The sequence below is a fragment of the Phocoena phocoena genome, chromosome 3, assembly GCF_963924675.1.
Source record: "Phocoena phocoena chromosome 3, mPhoPho1.1, whole genome shotgun sequence".
In the NCBI taxonomy this organism is placed as follows: domain Eukaryota; kingdom Metazoa; phylum Chordata; class Mammalia; order Artiodactyla; family Phocoenidae; genus Phocoena; species Phocoena phocoena.
Genome location: NC_089221.1, coordinates 90,253,828 through 90,274,716, shown reverse-complemented (window position 1 = coordinate 90,274,716; position 20,889 = coordinate 90,253,828). Strand labels below are relative to the sequence as shown.

Here is a 20,889-nt window from a genome sequence, read left to right as displayed (position 1 = left end):
TCTGAAATTGGTTTGATTTAGTGTGCTTTTACTTCAATAAAAATTCAGTATTACAATTAAAAAAGACACTTCATCAAAAATAAAAGCTTATGACCTGAAATTTTAAAAGATTTTGTTTTAAGTCCACTTTTCAATATATTACCTGGTACCATAATCCACAACCACCCAATCTTTTGCAGTTCCTGTGATAGCATCATGATGTTGAAATAGTCCCAAATTCCTTCTTGCTTCTGTCAGCATCATATAGTGGGATGATGAAAGAAATTTACTTATCTTGTATTGCTGAGCTTGTTTCAGGGCGAAATAGTAAAGAATTTCAGCAGCCCTAATTGCATAAAACAGTCATTAATTTTTATTTCAAAACAAACATTTTAGTTTACTACCTAAAATAGGTGGCACTGATACATTTTCAAATGTGTTTTTTTTAAAATCCATGATTTCAGTACAATCAGTTTATAAGACAGATATTGATAATAAACATTTCTATAAAACCACAAAGGTATCCACCTGATACATCTAAATTCTCAATCATCAAAGAACACCATGTCTCAGTGATATAAGGAAGAGAAGCCAGTACCTGTTGACAGAAAGATATGTCCATTTACATATAACATAGGGAAAAAATATCTCAAAGCAGTAAGAACTGGATAAATGTTTCCATCCTTTCTTCTTAGCAGCTTATACATATACCATGAACTTCATCACCAGAAAGCCATTTACTCTCACATAGGTACATTAAGAGGAGAGGTGGTGGGGAAATGCATGGCCACATGAGTGTTAGACTAACAGTAAAGGAGAAGAAGAAAATGATCGCCAGACAGCTCAGAGACAAGAGTTAGTCCAAGGGCTGAATGATAACATACAACAACTATAGAGAATTTAACATTAGAAACTGAAAGATGATAAATCTTATGCCATCTTTTCTTAGTATTTTAAAGTAAAGAATAAAAATACTTTAGCTTAAGGACAGTTTTGAGCAATAATATGGGGGTTTATAATTTTCATCTTTAATGTTTTTCATCTGAGGACATGGTTCAAGATGGGTTTCTTAAAAGTTCTTTAAAAAGAGACATGCCTTGATGGAGTGAAAAATATAAAAAGATTCTTTACCACAAACATGTTAAGATGATGGAGAGGAAAATCAAGGAAGCATGAAAATGTATCAAGGTATCAAAAAACAAGGAGAGATTCAAACTGCTTAAAAAAAAAAGAATTTGTTTGAATTGTTGAAATAATTTAAAGAAACTAAATATTCTCCACTTTACAAAATTATAAGCCTTCTGAAATTCATGGCATGAGAATCACTATATAGGAATTAAGGAAATTGTATGTATATGTATGCATATATATCCAGAGCAAGTATTCCTGGTTATGGAAAGAATATATATACATATAAATACTCCAAAATGTAAAAAAGTGGATTTCAAGAATATTTTCTTCTTTGTACATTTCTATTTTATACACGTTTTTTACAAATGAGCTGAGGATGAAATATCATTATCACACAATTAACTTATTTTCAAATAAATTAATTATATTTTGAAATTCAACTTACTATAGGTTTATTGTTTTAGTTTAAAGCAGCAGAATTATCAAAATATATTACCAGTAGTAATATATTTAAGTAACACCTTCAACAAGTTCAATAAATTAAGATTGAACCAATATTCATAACTCTTTGCCACTAAAAAATACTTGACCCCAAAATTATGAATAACATAAAGATAACTAACTGTAAAGATAACTAACATAAAGATAACTAAGATTCTATTGGGTAAGAATGCAGAAATCTCTGTAATATATAAATCTATTTTGTTACAAATAATGTATATTCATCTGGCACGTTTGTGAATATCTCCCCAAATAGTCAAAGGTTAGGCTTTTTAAATAACAGTTACTGTTAGTTTGTGGGAACAGTAGCACAACAACAGTAAAAATAATAAAAACACACACTACTATAAAAAAGTACAATTCTTAAAGAAATTATTGATTTTTATAAAAAGTCTGTCCAAAATATATTCAATATTCATTAGTACATAGAAGAGGGTAGGTTTGATATAAATTTTTATTTTTAATACCGAGATTCATCATGAAAATCAATCATCATGAATTCATATTTTGAACTTAATTGACAATGAATTTGTCATGAAAATAAATTACCCTCCTGAGCTACACACATAGAAAAAGCCTCAGGATTCCCTTGGGGTGGTTTCTCTTTATCAAAAAACAATGAGACTCAGTTACATAGAATTGTACTCTCCACTATGACAGCCGCTAGCCACATGTGGCTATGTATATTAAAATTCATTAAAATTAAATAAAATTAAGAGTTCAGTTCCTCAGTCCCATTGGTCAAATTTCAAGTGCTCTATAGTTACATGTGGCTAGTGGCTACCATACTTCATAAACAGTGCAGAAATAGAGTATTTCTATCACTGCAGAAAGTTCTATTGGATAGTGACTGAAAAGAACTGGATAATGCAGGGTTAGAGTGTTTTTATGTTTTTCTAATGACTTTCCTGTCGTCTCCATATCTGTTTACTTTTTCAGCCAATCACTCTGCCTCCATCTGTTCTCATCTCTTTCAAATTTTCTTCTTCTAAGCAGAAAATCATACCTATAGAAATGTGTTTCAAACAAATAAATAAGAACCGAGATGGAGTCTCTAAAGTTCTCCCACATATAAAGTACTTTGGTTTTAGAGCATGTACTTTGAGGCCTACATTTTGGCTACTGAGAGACCCTATTTGCTCCTTTTGACCCTTGCCCCTGTTTCCAACAATTCAGCTTGCCAGGTTACTGACATGCAGACACACGATGATGTCACTGAATACTACCATGGTGTGCAAATAATATAAGTAGTTTAATTAGAAAAATATAAAACATTGAATACAACTCCCAGAAAATCTAATTACATAAACTGCTTTTCCTTCCAGAATAAAAGCCTCTGTAATAATCTGATTATGGTTTGGAGACACATCTCTGATTGCATTAAAATTTCACAATTACATTAAATGCATCCTAACACTGCATAAATGCTGTATATTATGCAAAACTCTACAGATAGGTTATGATAACATAAAAGAAGTGAAAAAATAAATGTAGCTATCTAAAGGTAACTGTACCTTAAATGGGATTCCAATATCCTATCCATTCGTTTGTAAAAGGGTCTGGATGTAAAGTAACCACTCCAGTAATGATCATCTCTGTCAGCATAAGTGAAAAAATCTCCACTTAGAACCGGGAACATTGATTGGCTATTCTTTCTATTGGCTGCATCTTCTTTATCCAGTGCATCAAAATAATCTGATAAAGTCCCAAACTGTATCTAGAAAAAAAAAAAAAAAAGGTACATTTCACTTATTCACACATTCATCTCTACCTTAAAATTGCTTCTAGCACTGAAAGGAAAAGTTACTAATAAATATTTAAGACATGCTTCCAAGTTAAGATAAATATATAGCTCAGACTTACTCAAATGCAGGGGGGGAAGCACTCAGTGACTTTTGTTTACTTGCATCAAGTCCCAAATTAAACTAAGAGAAAACTTGTACACCTATGCAGTAAGAAGAGTTATTTAGAGCTACCAATTTGTGGATCTGAAAACTCCTTACATATCCCTAGAATCTCCAAGTGTGCAAGGATCAGGATATGGAATAATCCAGAGATGAATGGAAAGTGGGGGAAGCAGCAAAAATAAAGGACACGTATTTTGAGTAAAATGTTCCAGAAGTCTGGAAAAAGTTTTGTTAGCTATTAAGTATTTTCATATATCATATGCACATACCCTCCCCTGGCCTCCCCTTCTCCCCAGTTTGTGTTCTTTATAATGGAGAGGAGAGAGACTTTTGAGAACAGCAGGTCATTAAAAAAATGGACTTTCTCTACCAGCAGGTAACAATGAATATAGGTAAAACACAAAGAGGGAAAAGAAATGCAAGGCTGACTGCTCAAATGAAAAGGTTTTTCTGACTAGTGACTCAAATTACTAGTACATAAATCCATTTTTATGAGCCCAAACGATTCTATAAATCAAAGGAAAAAAGAAACATTACACCAGACCTCATAAACAGATATTAAAAGGCAGTGTTGCTAGAAGTAAACAATTAGACAATTAAGTAGGGAATGTGTTTTTTAATAAGAAGCTAATTTTGCTGTTTCTGACCTTATGCATACATACATACACACACACAGATATTGAGAGCCATTTTGATTCAGTGTGGCAGAAAAATAATTAAAGTAGTCAAAAAGAGTTAGTGGCACTCCAACAGTTATTAAGAACAGCACAGAAGCTGGATCCTGATGATGTGGGTTTGAATTCCATCTCTACCACTTATGAAACATGTGATTTTGAGCATAGTATATAATGTCTCTGGGTCTCTCTGTGTTACAGCTAATAGGGTTCTAAGTAAAATGCTTAGAAACATGACTGGCAAATAACGGTATCAGTTTTAGCTATTATTCTTCCATTGCAAAGGCAAAATATTAACCAGAAACATAACAATGATATTAGTAAGATAAACATGTCATTATATATAAATATAAGTCATTATAATGACTTATAAGATAATATAAGTCATTATAATCTAATATAATTGTGATATAATAAATTTTGTAACAGCAAAGTGGATGTCTATTTCCAAATCCTTACGCTTACATTAAAGAAAATCAATTTTCAACTATATTATCTACTCTTATCTTGGCTTCACCAAATATAGTGTTTCTTGGGCAAGTTAATCTATTTGTGCCTCAGTTTGCTCATGAGTAATTATAGTACCTACCAGAAAATGTTCGGAGAATTCAATAATTGTTAAAGCACTTTACTTGAGGGCATTATGCTAAGTAGATAAAGAGAAAGATTAATACTGTGGATCTCACTTACATGTGAACTGTAATGATAATAATAAACAACTCAGGAAAAGAGAGCAGATGTGTGGTTATCAGAGGTGGTGGGTAGGGAGGAGGAGTTGGAGAAAGGTAGTCCAAAGGTATAAACTTCCAGTTATAAGGGAAATAAGTACTAGGAATGTAATATACAATATGATGACTACAGTTAACACTGCTGTGTATGTATGAAAACTGTGAAGAGAGTAAATCCTAAGAGTTCTCATCACAAGGAAAATATTTTTTCTTTTTCTTTTTTTTATTATACCTATGTGAGATGATGGATGCTAATTAAACTTATTGAGGTAATCATTCCACAATATATGTAGGTCAAATCATTATGCTGTACACCTTAAACATAAACAGTGATATATGTCAAATTATACCTCAGTAAAACTAGAAAAAAATTTTTAAATAAAGTAAAGCACTTAAAAAACTTAATTACCAAATCATAATCTCTCAATACATTTTAGTTAATATTATGTATTACTCCCTAATCTCATTACCAGGAAGCAGAATGTAATTACTAGGAAGCAGAATATGTGTGTGTGAACATGCAAGAAATGAGGGTCACAAATACAAGGAAATACAGCATTAACTTCAGACCCAATAGGTTCAGATGAGCTCAATAACCAATGCAATACTGAGAACAAAACTAGAAGAATTATACTATCAGACAGTAAGATCTATTATAAAGCTGTAGTAATTAAGACAGTATGAGATCAGTCAGATAGACAAAAATGAATAGAAAGTCTAGACACAGACCCACACATACATTCATCTCACTCATGATTAATGATAAAGATGACACTGCAGTACAGTGGGCAAACTGTGGTCTTCAATAAATAGTGCTGGATATTCACATGGGCAAAAAGTATCTCGATTCCTCCCTTCACACAATACACAACAATCTATTCCAAACATACTACAGACCTAAATGTTGAAGGTAAAACAATAAAACTTCTAGAGGATAGCTTCAGGAGAAATATATTTTCATGACTATAGGGGTAAACAAAATTTTCTTAAGCGAAACATAACATGCACTAACCATAAAGGAAAATACTGCTGTATTACATTCAATTAAAATTAAGAGTTTCTGTTCGTCAAAAGACAGCATTAAGAGAGAGGAAACACAAGCTATACAGTGGGAGACAACATGTGTATAACTTTTATCTGAAAAAAAGACTCAATCCAAAATACATAAGAGAACTATAAATGGTTAGGAAAAAGACAGATGACCCAATTTAATAAAAAAAATCATCAAAAGACTTAAATAGGCACTTCACAAAAGATGATATCCAAATGGCAATAAACTTATGAAAAGAGACTCAATCTCATTAACTACCAGAAATACAAAATAAAACCATCACATCTATCATAAAGGATTAAAAAAAAATCCTGACAATACAAAGTCTGAGCAAGGAAGTGGAGCAACTGAAACTGTCATACAATGCAATATCCAGTGCTTCTGTTTTGGAATCTTGTTTGGCAATATCTAGTGATGTTGAACATGTAAATTCCCAATAACCCCAGAACTCCATCCCATTTTATACCCACATAAACTCATACACATGTATACCAAAACATGCCATACACATGTATACATACACATGTATACCAAAACATGCACAAAATGTTCAAAGCAGCATTATTTGTAATAGGCAAAAACTGGAAACAACCCAAATGTTCATCAACAATAGAATGGATAAATGGTGGTATATATATATCAAATGGATACTAGAAATACTATACGGCACTGGGACTTCCCTGGTGGTCCAGTGGCTAAGACTCCACACTCCCAATGCAGGGGGTCTGGGTTCGATCCCTGGTCAGGCAACTAGATCCCACATGCTGCAACCAAGAGTTCGCATGCCGCAACTAAAGAGCCCGCATGCCACAACAAAGATCCCGCATTTGGCAAACGAAGATCCCGCATGCCACAACTAAGGCCCGATGCAGCCAAATAAATATTTCTTAAAAAGGAAAAAAGAAATACTATACAGCATAAAAAGTTAATGAACTACTGTTACAGCAACACGTAACAGTGGGTTGATGAATTTCAAAAACATAATGTGGAGCAAAAAAAGCTAGACACAAAATAACACATATTTAAGATTCCCTTCTCATAAAATTCAAAAACAGGCAACACTAATCGCAGTGATAGAAATGAAAATAGTGGTTACTTTTGAAGGAATTGGTAATGACTTAGAGGACATCTGTGAGACCCTTCCAGGGGCTATAAATGTTCTACATCTTGATCTGGATGGTGGTTACATGGGGGGGTTAATTATTATTATTTTTTTTATTGAAGTATAGTTGATTTACAATGCTGTGCCAATCTCTGCCATACAGCAAAGTGACTCAGTTATACACATATAGACATCCTTTTTTTTAATATTACATGGGGGTTTTAAAACTTGAAAATATTCTTTGTATAGTTAGTGGTTTGCACACTTCTATGTACATGATACATCAACTTTTTAAATTACTTTAAAATTGTTCTAGTGGGCAAACAAATGAGGAAATAGGTAAAATACTAAAAGCAGGATTAAATTCTTCAGAATCATGCAGTGGATCCTTTTGCAGATCTCAAAACCATTCCCCAAGAAGATAATGAGATAAGATCCCCACATACATATGGACTCTTCTAATCAAACGTCCATGTATGCACTTTATCTTTGAGATTACAGGGATGATTTAAATATAGGCCCGATGCTCAGAGTTTATAACATGGTAGAAATTCAGTTTTAAGTATCTTGAATAACCTCAATATTTTATTTAAGTATATTTATTTATTTAATATTATTTAAGTTTACTTAATAAATTTGAATTCTCACTACATAAAAGGTGGTATATCATCACCTTTCTAATTTCCTACCAGGTATATCACTTCCTCTCTATGGTATTTTCACATATCTTTTACTGTCTTCAAGGTTCATATGTGAATATAATAAACTGTTGGATAATTCATTTTCTCATATAGGGTCCAACATATGACTCGTTTGAATCCTAACTTACACAATGCATCTGTTAAAAAGAAAAAAAAATGCTTTTGTGAGATCAGGAAAATTTGAATCTATCTGGATATATGATATTAAATTACTTTTAATTTTTTAGATGTGATAATGGTATTACGATCATACTTTTTACACCGAGTCCTTTTCATTTAGAGATACATACTGAAATCGTTATAGACAAAAATACATGACCGCTGAGATTTGCTCCAAAATAATTCGAGAGAGAGGAGTGAGATGACAGTGGGGCACAGCTGAAACAAGAGTGACCTTGAGTTGATGAATGTTGTAGCTGAGTCATGGATATGGGAAGCAGGAGTGGGGTGGAGGAAGGAATTTACACTATTCTCACAACTTTAGGGTACATAATAGATTTTCCACAGGGGGGAAGAAAGAGCAAGAACGACAGACAAATGATTAATTTTAGAAGCCTTCTCATCTAAGAAAAACGCTACTGTAGTCTCTGGATACAAGACGTTTGTTTGCAAAACTCTTGACATGTGCATCTGCCAGTCACACTACTAAATCACAGGATGCAACTGTAAGAAACAACACACTTTCAGCAGGAAAGGAAAACAGGGCATCACTGGAAAATGAACATCACAACTTAGTAGGTGCATGTTTTCAACTACATAAAGTAATGCCTCTTTAATCCTCAATGAGTGGTAAGAAAGGGACAACTTTAGAAATGGAATTGTAATATAAGATAATTTTCCTCTTCATGAATTATACTTTTATAGAAGAATTACATATTCTACGAAATACTGGGATGTGGGACAAAGAAACTAAGGCTATTGTGTTTTAGCCTCTTTTAATAATGAAGGGTCAACTTCAAATACAGTCTCATAATAAAATATTTTCCCATTACCTTAACATTATATTGAGAACGAGAATTCATATAATCAAAAAGCAGTTGGTAATTCTTGAACTGATGATCCCATTCCGTGCGTTCAGAGTAGCGGAAATCATCTCCTAGGGGGGCCAGGACAACTGTGGTACGGAAAAGCTTTGACTTCTTTCGGTACTGATCTAGAAGCATCTCAGCCCTACAAAAGAAAAAAGGAAAATACTACTAAGAAAAGAACAAGGGGGTAACTCAGTAAAAAGTGTATTATATTAAAATATTGTGTATTTTACCTATATTCTATCTTAGCATAATTTATGAGGCAGACTTTTTAAACGACCATAGTGATTTTCTTTATCCATTTAAAATATTCATAAATTCTTATCAGAGGGAAAAACCCATAGCTTTCCAATGGAATATCCTTAGAGAAATAAAGTCACATACCAATTTTGGCATATAATTACTGGGGGCATCAATGCCCTCCTAAAGGTCAGCCACAGAGATTGGCTCTCAGATAGCCTGTCGTAAAACAATTTAGTCCAAGAAGACAGGATTTCTCATCTATATAAACTTTGAAGTTTGCTTTGACTTAATTCCCTTTCTCTAATTTAATCTAAAATTGCCTAATTAAACATAAAAAGGTATTTAGAATGAAGCCAATTATAGAACCATATTTCCTTTTCTAAAGGAAGAAAATCAACTCACTTAACACCTTCCGTCAATAATCTGAGTATTCGTCACGGTGTCCTTCTTAATACTGATCAACAGATAAAGCTTAGGAGTTGAATGAGCTATTTTGGTTTCTATCTCTCTGGGCGCTAACCCATGACTCAAAAGGTCAGCTAAACACAACGTGCTGCTGTGCTTCATATATTTCATATTCTCGTATTCTGTAAAAAACCCTTTGGGAGATGCTGAATTGGAGAACCATTTGAGGAAGTCTGGGAACACAAACTAAGAGGAAGCGCTTCTGAAAGTGAAATTAAACAAGCAGATGAACCCAGAGTAGTTCTCCATATTTCTAATGCCAAAGCTTAAAAAAACAGTGATAAATGACAAATACACCTTTTTACACACTATTCCAATTTTCATTTCAAGGATTATCCAGAATTAGATTCTAATTCACAATATTAAAATTTATGAAGAAATCTCAAAGAATATCAATGATGGAAAGAGGCATTTTGTAGAAATTATGAAAAAAATTTAACTAAATTTAGAATCTCATATGATCTTTTTATATTGATAGTCTATTTATATTAAAAAATTTAATATTTTGCAAATACTAAATTAGCAAAAATTTAATAACTTGGGTAAAATGTAACCGTAATATTCTTTTTTTAATTTAATTTTATTTATTTTTTTATACAGCAGTTCTTATTAGCTACCTATTTTATACATATTAGTGTATATATGTCAATCCCAATCTCCCAATTCATCCCACTACCACCACCACCCCCTGCCACTTTCCCCCCGTGGTGTCCATACGTTTGTTCTCTACATCTGTGTCTCAATTTCTGCCCTGCAAACCGGTTCATCTGTACCATTTTTCTAGGTTCCACATATATGCGTTAATATACGATATTTGTTTTTCTCTTTCTGACTTACTTCACTCTGTATGACAGTCTCTAGATCCATCCACATCTCTACAAATGACCCAATTATATAATACTTAGTTTTCTGAGATTAGCATTCAATATAGTACTTAATTTTTACTAGTAATTTACTAATATTACACATTTTCCAAAAACAATTTTAGATTATTACTTACAATTAAAAAACACACATACAATGAAATTAATCACATAGAACGATATATAAGACCAAAGAAATACGAGGAAAAAATATACACATAAATCGCCGATACAAGATATAGTATGAGTGAGCATCCAACTAGATCCCCCAGGCAACCAGCATAAAAAAGGGTATGTGATCATTTAAATGCATCCCAAGGTTTACTACTGTAAGATATACCATATTTTGCATGTATATGTGTAAAACACATAAAAGGAAAGAAATCACAGACTCTAATGAAGTGCCTTTTCTATTCAGCATCTATCCTAACTAACTCCCAAGCTCCTGCCACAAAGTGTCAATGCTGGGAAAGCCAAGGGACCAACCTAACCCACCTGGCAGGTAGTGGGTACTCACTAATGCACAGTAAACTTATGACAAATGTACTGACCAACATCACATTTAAAGATGCACAGCTGCAATTCTCTTCATTTATTCTACCACGTAAGAAAGAGCAACCTAACTAGAACAAAGAAAAAAAGAATTCCCTGAAACATCAAATCACCTGACATGTGAATCATCAATCATATGTAAAATATATGGCACTAGACCAAAAACTGAACTTGTTGAAGAATGGTATTTCTTTATCTGCAAAGTAGAGGAACCTGATAAACTGAACTTATTAAATGTATCACCTGTACCTTATAGTTAAATTTCATTTTCTTTAGGGAATTAAAAAATCAAATGCCATTAAGCTGGAATGCCCATGTTTGATCATTGTTCATCACAACTTCAAAAGGAAGGTGATATCTGCACAGGAATAACCAGCAGAGCTAAGACTTCAAGACTTGTAAGAAGTTTAAAAAAAAACTATGTAGGTATTACATAGATTCTTTCATCCGTATGCCCCAGGTGCCTGGAAACCACTTTCAGAATCACTGGAACTGACTGACCACAAGATGTGTTCTTGGGGGGATGGGGGGGTAATCTTTGAAGGGTTCTATGATACAGCGACGGGATTACACAAAATGGTTCTCAGGTACTCTAAGGAGCACCCAAAAGAGAAAAAAACGGGCCTCAAAATATCTATGAGTGCACTGGGATTCCGGTACCCTTCAAAAAGTCTCCTATCCCTGACCACTGGAGCTGAAAGGAGTGTAAATACCATTCAGTTACAGCTGTTTTCCCAAGTAGACAGGCAAGAATCCCCCCCCTCAAACATGCACACACACACACTGCCCCAATCCACCACCACTTCCTTTCCACTACTCCTTTTGCTACATAATATACTGGATTACTCTCTTAGCCTAAGTAGCCTGACCCTAGAAAGCAGGCTGTTCAGGGTCTCCCATTGACCCTCACTTCTCTAGGAATCAAGAAAATGAAACCAGGTTGATCCCAAACCTTGGACAGTTTTTCAAAACAACTATGAAAGCCAGATTTTGATACAAAGGATCCATGGCTTCAAGAAGGCTGCCATGCTAAAATACTTTTTTGTCTGCCAGTGAGAGGCTCACACTGGAATGTTTTCTTTATGGCCACAAGGACACTCAATGCAAAGAGACCCAATCCCACCTTCATCCTCACACACACTTTTTTTTTTTTAGTAGTTAATTCTTTTTTTTTTTAACATCTTTATTGGAGTATAATTGCTTTACAATGGTGTGTTCGTTTCTGCTTTATAACAAAGTGAATCAGTTATACATATACATATGCTCAAAAATAAAGAGATTTGAGCCCAGAGCAACGATCTTACAAGGCTATATTATTTTTCTAGCAGAGCTGAGTGGTTTATATTACAACACAATGTTTTATTTTAATGCATTACATGCCACTAATTTTAAAGTGAAGAAATTAAACTTTAAAAGTACCAGAATTAGAAGTATAGGTAGCTTGGTTTAATGAGATGCTTCCATCATTAGGACAGTTTTCTTCTAAGAAAAAAAAATAATTCATTCCTTTGATTTTTATTTAAAAATCTTTAAGTATAAATATTCCTAATTAAAGTTTTCTATAAGTCAAAAACATCAGAAAGATGCATATGTGTATTCATCAGAGCTGGGCAGCATTCACTATTACTGAAATTGTTGTTAAGGGAACAGATAATTACACTCTTTATGTGTTCCATTTCAATAAATGTGTTTTTGCAGTTGGGCTGCTTTTCTTACCAATTTATACCATAGAGACCGTAAGTTTTATTATCAACAAAAGTATATGAAATCAATCAAACACAGTAGAAGGCTTTTATAATGAGGGCAAAGGAGACAGTGATAACAGTGTATTATAGGTTATCCATTGTATATTAATCTACTATTGTTCACTTTCCATTAAGTTATAACATACAAGACAAATAGTCAAGGCTCTGGTATTTTTAAGTTGCTTTAGATCTAGTTTGAATGAATACCTTGAACAAGGATAAGCTGGCTACTAAAAACCATTTATTCAGTCCTTCAGCAACAAGCCACTGATGCTTGCTTGTTCAAGATATTGTCTTACAAAATGCATATTTTCGTACCTGTTCTGGAGATTTCCAAGATATATTGTTTCTGGGGGGACTCCCCAGGGACAACCATATCTGCCTCCAGGAAGTCGTTTAAAATCAAACTGGCAGCATATTTTAGGATCAGGTCCGCAAGTGTGAGGGATGTCATAGCTGTAGAAGGGCATCATGTGGCAAAAAATATCTGTGACAGATCCCAGATCTAAAATAAAGAGCCAACAGACCTGCATTTATAAATTTTGTTTTCCCCAAACTGTTCAAATTTCCAGTACTTTATATATACATAATGCAAGCTCCACCCTAAATCAACAACCCCTTCAACTACTAGAACACACACCCAAGCAGCGTTTAATGACCACCAGCCAGAAGGAGGATACTCACATCTGTCTCTATCTACCTCTTCTATCTAAACTTAGCTGACAGAGAAAAGCCCCGCCATAAAGCAGCATCTGCTGACCTGGAATGATATAAACTGAGCAGAAGCAAAAGTTATAACCAGCTCATCCAAAATTATGGCCGTGTCTATCCCTGGCTGCCAGCTCCGGCCACAACTGCTCCCACCTCAGGTAACAGGACACTCTGAGAGAGACCATTAGCGGCAGAGACTAGGTGAGAAGAGAGGAAGGGAGTAAAAAGGGGACCTGGAAGAATACGGGAAGAAGAAGGAGGGGGTTGTGAAGATACTGGGGAAATACTGGTTTTGTAGTGATGAGAAAGAAGTGTACTCAGGAGAGTTTTGTGGAGTCACCCTGATGTTCACCAATAAAGAGCCAATGATGCTTTTCTCCATGGAGGCAGAGGAAAAGTAAAAGTAATTTTCAAAAGCAAAAAGAAGAATCAAAACAAAGCAAACAAAAAAGATACAGAAAACGAGCACTGGTTCCTGACACAGAATTATTTTTAATTGAAACCTCAATGCCAGTATATGTTGATATCACTGCTTTCCAGAGGTCAAAAGCCTCCCACCAAATAAGGCTGAAGGACTTCAATAAGAGTTAAAAGTGGTGCCTTTTTATGATTCTGACCTGCAAATACCTCTTCCCCTTTATGTATGGATCTCCAATTCTCAGCAATGCATTGCTTTTATAAGAAAGACAGACAGCAAGAAAAAACAAACAAGCAACATGTACATTTAAAAAAACTGAAAGCAACTGCTTCATTAAGAACCAGAACACACAAAGAAGCTCTACTTGATTCCAAAACATCATTTTAAAGCAACATGTCCAAATCTATCAGGTAAGTCTTAAAATATTCCAGTTTTCTCTCACACTCCATTTAGTTAAAATAATTACCAGGTCTTTTCCAAACTTTAAAGCTATTATAATCCGTACATTTGTGTGCTGTAAGTTGTTTCACTGAATCACATTCATGATTGTCACATCATGGATGCTGGTCGCTAATGCTTGCTATCTGCACAGAGGCTGTCATAGTCCCAGGACTTATGGCAACTTCCTTTCCTTTCTGCTATGAATCAAGGACATACTCCACATTCTACTACCTCTCTTCATGTCATACTATTTAGCAGCTCATTTACACATTTCAGTTTATCTGCTGTATTTGGTGGTGTTTGTCTTTTATCAAATTAGACTATAATTTTCTTATAAGCAACATTTCTTCTTAACATGGTATTAAGTACATAAAAGTACTCAGTAATTTCCTGGTGATAGATATTTATGGCCAATTTGAATGTAAGCAATATTTTAAGTAGGGCTTCCTCAAATTAATAATCCTTTTTATAAAACAATTAGTATGCTCCTTTGCATTTGATCAAAGTATACAGGATGCAATCCCCTACAAGCTCTTGTTTTCCCTACAGATTAGGTTTAATTTTCCAGGATAAAAAATTATATAGCTAATATGTTTCCTTACTGAAAAAAACAACAGTACACATAAAGATACCATCTAAATTTACAAATGACTTTTTCAAAACACTTCAGGAGGGTCTTAGATTACACAGAGAAGCAAGTATGATGTAATGTAGTGATTTCTGAACATTGTCTTAGCAATGAAATCCTTTTTTTGGATGAAATTTTACCAAGAACTTAATACTGATGGTGGTATATACTAGGGGTTGGGGACCTGGGCTTTGGAACAGCACAGAACTGGATTCAAATCTCAGCTCTGTACCCACTACCTGTATGACTTTTGGCAAATGGCTTCACATATCTAAGCCTCCATTTCTTCACCATTTAAAAGGGATAATTATAGAAACTAATTTAAAGAATTATAAAGATTCAATGAAAGTGAATATAAAGCATCTAACACCATGCATGGCCCATAATAAGGACTCAATAAATAAAATTAAGTAAGAAAATAAGGTGTTCTGAATTACATGGGGGTTGGGAAAGGCAAAGGCCTCTCAGGAGGCCTAAATCTTATCACCTCTGCCCCAGCAAAGAGCTGGAGAAGTACATCTTTAGAACACCTGCGTGCCCACAGAACAGTGTGAAAACAAGCGACACAGGTAATAGGAGAGCTGTTCTCGTAGGACAGGATTAAGGTTTTAAAAGGCAACTCTTACTAGATGCAGAGACAGGAGAGACAGAAGGAAGAAACACTGGCTGAATGAGAGATATATGACTGGACATTAGTTCTAATGCACATACAACTTTGTGATAAAACAGGTACTTTTTAAAAGAGAAGCAAGTGAAAGCATTACTTGCAAAAGACTAATTACTTGTATTTATTTACTTCCATTAGGCTTAAAAATCTACAATGTTCTATAGATAAATATCTTCACCAATGCTTAAAAGACTCCTGACACAAATACATTGAAAAAACAATTATGTGTATCTTTAGGCAACCATATTTTCAAGACTGACACTCTGAATAAAACCCATAACAGCATGAGTTCATAACCCCTGTGAAATAACATCTAGGTCAAGTGAGATCTTCAACTTTCATCAAACCCTACATACCCCAATTCTGTCTCCAAAAAAACTCCAGCGTTTTATGCAATGCAAAATGTTTTTTAACTGCATAATGAACTCTCTGGATAAGCATGTGAGAAAATCCAGCACGTTTTAGAAGATAAGCCATTGTTGGTGAATGTCCAAAAGGATCGATAGACCAGCCAGACCGAGGTTTCACCCCTGTTGATAAAGAAAATGTGTTATTGTTTTAAACTGATAAATGAAACAGAAGAAGTCACAACACATTTAGACCCATCAGAGTTCTTTTGGTCTCCTGGATGTTAAAATAAAGGGGCTGCCCTGCATTACCCTTAGCGAGCATTCCCAGCAGGACTCCCTGAGAGGATTCTGCCACTGCTGTGTTCTCCCGGGCAGGGTGAATAACACTGGAAGTTAATCAGTTGGAGGTGAAATAAACACTCTGCCACCTGATAGATATTAGAAAGCTACTGCACTCAGTGGAGGCAGAGAAAGAATCAGGACCAAGTCACTGCCCTCTAGGATCTAACAGTCCTGTCTTCTGTGGAGACGCATAACCCAGCAACTCCCTGTTACATAATACAGAAAAGTAACCTAAGTCATTTCAACTTGCACTCCCCAACCCCAACATTAAGGGATTTTAAACTATCTTGTATAGCTTACAATAGTCCCAAATCATCATAATATACAGTAGCAGAAATGGCCAAAGTAACTGTACCATATTTCATTAAATCTTAAGACATTTTGATGCTGGTGCTTTCTACCAAGAATGGGTCAATAGAATTTTTCACACCTGACTCACACCAATTCTAAGAGTGAAGCCCTAAAGATATATCTCAATTTCACAGAGGATAAAATATAAAAAACATAGTAAATGCACAGATTAGAATTAATGAAATAAGATTATTCATTGGGCATTATACAAATCTGATCTTTTATTTATTCAGGATTCTCAAAGAAGGCTTCTACAAACAACCTATAAATCGACATAAGTAATAGAATTGTACACATTTTTTTCACTCAAACCCCTGTTTAGCACCTTTCATATGCCGAAGACTAAAAGAGGCCCTAGGATTACAAAAATGAGTCAATCTTGATCCTGATTCTAGTTGCAGAGATTATGATGCAAATAGGTGTAACACAGGATAACAGAAAAGAGAACAGAGAGAACTCTGTAGAACAATATTGAAGATTAACACCGAGGTGAGAAGCCACCAAGGAGACTGAGAAGGAAAAGTCAGAACTGTCAGAGGACCAAGAGTATGTGTCAAAACTCAAAGTGACCATATAATTTGTCCATTTCACATATGTAATTTACCTCCAAAAAATTATAAAGAAATCTTGAACTCTATTTAGTAATTTTGGGTTTTTGTGGTAGTATAGGTTTAGCAATTCTGAAACTTTCATGTATTTCAAGACTGAGTAAATTAGAGTAAAGGAGCCAGGTTTTACACTGTTAAGAAAAGGAACTATAGAGTATGTAAATATGAAAGAGCAGAACCCTATGATACTGAGTTGAAATAGGAGATAGTAGTACTAACATGAATAAATATACATATATACACACAAATATATAAACAAACTCTCTCTATATATACATATACACACACACACATTTCTTAGCTCAGTGCAATAACACCTCAGTACCAAACAACATTAACTTCAATCCCAGACTTTGACCTCTAAATGCCATGCTCTATTAAAAATAACCTTAAAGAAATTACTTATTCCAGGGCTGAGGCTAGGAAAGTACAAGATAACCCTGGAACATATTCTTGGGGCATAAATTAAAGAAATGGTCAAAGGGTCATGGGAACATATAAAAATAAATCAGGAGATAGTTGAAGGGGCTTCCACTGGCCAAATGCAGGACAACTGGGGAATCAAAATAAATACTAATAGTACTGGACTATAGCCCATTGAATAAAATAAGAACCCATAAGCTCACAAATAAATTGAAAATAAAAAGGAAAGCTCTTCCTTTTAGTATTAATAGAATATTAACTGATAAATATAGAAGCAATGATGGAATTAGAAAATCACCAATGGATCCTAAAACTAAAACATTAAAGTTTGATGAGGAACAGGATATTTACCTATTCTCAATGTATGTCCTACAAATTAGTTATTAATTTGAAAGGCAGAAAATGTAACAGTAAAGAAAATTAAAAGACACAACTTAAACAAGTGATCAAGAATAGCATCACCAATATGGGGACAAAGAGATGACAAGTGCCTTCTGACAGGATGCATTGAGGAAAACAGAAAATAACTACAGTGATAGTCTAGCAAAATAAATTAGGTTAGATTACACAGATAGATCAGATAGATAAATAACCTAAAACTAATCATAAGGAAACAGACAAAATAAAATTGAGAGACTTTCTACAACAGAGGTCTGCACTCCTCAAAAATATCAACGTCAAGAAATCCAGAGAAAGGCTGAGGTCTGTTTCAGGTTAAGGAGACTAAAAGGACATGACAACTACAAGCAACACGTGATCCTAGGTTGGATTCTGGACTGGGAGGGGAAAAAGCAGTCTTTATTAAAAAACATTATTGAGACAATTGACAAAATTTGAATATAACCTGTGAACTAGATTGTAGTATTGCTAACGCTCCTGATTTGATAACTATCTTCTGCTTATCTAAGAAAACATCCTTATTTCTTAGGAAATAACACAATGAAGTATTGAGAGACAAAGAGACAAGATGCCTCCAACTTACTCTCAAATGGTTCAGAAAAACACATATGGGAATCTAACTAGAGTCCCTTGGTATCCAGGGAAGATTGGTTTCAGGACCCCTGAAGATACCAGAATCTTTGGATGTCAAGTCATATAAAATGGTGATGGTGTAGTAGTTGCATATAACCTACACACATCCTCTTGTATACAGGCATACCTCCAAGATACTGTGGGTTTGGTTCCAGACCACTGCAATAAAGCGAATATCACAATATTTTGGTTTCCCTGTACATATAAAAGTTTCGTTTATGGTAGTCTATTAACTGTACAATAGCATTATGTCTAAAAAAATGTACACACCTTAGTTAAAAAATACTTTATATGTGGAGAAAAAAGAACCCTTGTGCACTGTTGATGGGAATGTAAATTGGTACAGCCACTATGGAAAACAGTATGGAGAATTCTCAAAAATTTTAAAAGAGAACTACCATATGACCCAGCAATTCCACTCCTGGGTATTGATCTGAAGAAAACAAAAACACGAATTTGAAAAGATACATGTACCCCCATGTTCACTGCAGCATTATTTACAATAGCCAAGATATGGAAGCAACCTAAGTATCCACAGATGGATCAATGAATAAGGAAAATGTGGTGGTGTGTGTGTGTGTGTATATATATATGTGTGTGTATATATATATATATATATATATATATATATATATATACACACACATATATATATAAAATGGAATCCTATTCAGGCATATGAAAGAATGAAATCTTGCCATTTGTGAAAACACTGATGGAACTTGAGGACATATTTCTGATGAAATAAGCCAGACAGAAAAAGACAAATACTGTAATGACTTCACTTATATGTGGAAGCTAAAAAACAAAACAAATAAACATAATAAAACATAAACAGAGTCATAGATACAGAGAACAAACAGGTGGTTGCCAGAAGGGAGGGGACTGGGAGGAGGAAAGAAATAGGTGAGGAAAATTAAGAGGTACAAACTTCCAGTTGTAAAATAAATGAGTCATGGGTATGAAATGTACAGTGTGGGGAATATAGTCAATAACTATGTAATATCTTTGCATGATGCCATATCTAGACTTATCGTGATGATCAATTTGAAATGCATAGAAATATCGAATCACTATGCTGTATAACAGGAACTAACATAATGCTGTAGGTCAAATATACTTCAAAAACAAACAAACATAGAAAAAAGAGATCAGATCAATGGTTACTTCAGAGGTGAGGGTGGGAGAAGGAATTGAATGAAGACAGGCAAAAGGTAAACTTCCAGTTATAAAGATAAATAAGTACTAGGAATGTAATGTACAACACGATAAATATAATTAACACTGCTGTATGTTATATATGAAAGCTGTTAAGAGAGTCAAATCCTAAGAGTTCTCAGACAAGAGAAAATTGTTTTTTCTGTTTCTTTAATTTTGTATTTATATGAGGTGACAGATGTTCACTAAACTTGCTGAGATAATCTTTTCACGATGTATGTAAGTCAAATCACTATGCTGTATATCTTAAACCTACACAGTACTGTATATCACTTATATCTCAATAAAACTGGAAGAAAACCAAAACAAAATAAAACTTTATTGCTAAAAATCAGCTAAGCATCACTAGCCTTCAGCAAGTCATAATCCTTTTGCAATAGAAACAAAGATCACTGATCTCAGATCACCATAACAGATACATTAACAATGAAAAAGTCTGAAATATTGCTAGAATTACCAAAATGTGACACAGAGACACAAAGTGAACAAATGCTGTTGGAAAAATGACACCAACAAACTTGCTCAACACAGGGCTGTGACAAATTTTCAATCTGTAAAAAACGTAGTATCTGTGAAGCACAGTAAAATGAGGTATGCCTATAATTTAAATCACCTCCAGATTACTTATAATACACAATGTAAATGCTATGTAAATAGTGATAAATACAATGTAAATACTATGTAAGTAGCTGCCAGGCATGACAAATTCAAGTTTTGCTATTTGAAACTTTCCAGATTTTTTTTTTTCAATTATTTTCTGTCCACTGTTGGTTGAATCATCAGATATGGAACTGGTGAATACAGAGGGCCAACCCTACAGGATATATAGGAGCCCCTCTCAAATACTATCATGCGACTCTATAAATTTGAAATGAAATGAAATTAAGCTATAAAATAAAAAAAAGGAGTGTGTGTTGTCCCAAATAACTAGGACAGAATAAGCTTACAAACAAGAATAAAAATCAACATGAAAAGTTAGTGATGCCTGAGACTTCATCATCACTGATGATCTTTTCCGTATCAAAATCAC

General features: G+C 34.1%; 1 protein-coding gene across 1 annotated transcript in view; it reads right to left on the bottom strand.

Annotated features, from left to right (window-relative positions):
- The window catches only part of MAN2A1 (mannosidase alpha class 2A member 1), a 159,968-nt gene that overhangs the window by 74,263 nt on the left and 64,816 nt on the right, over positions 1-20,889 (bottom strand). The window contains exons 6-10 of the mRNA XM_065873309.1: positions 15,892-16,065; positions 12,989-13,175; positions 8,767-8,944; positions 3,126-3,328; positions 143-325 (exon numbers count right to left, since the gene is read on the bottom strand). Coding sequence (XP_065729381.1) covers positions 143-325; positions 3,126-3,328; positions 8,767-8,944; positions 12,989-13,175; positions 15,892-16,065 — 925 coding nt within the window. The remainder of the gene's footprint in view (positions 1-142; positions 326-3,125; positions 3,329-8,766; positions 8,945-12,988; positions 13,176-15,891; positions 16,066-20,889) is intronic.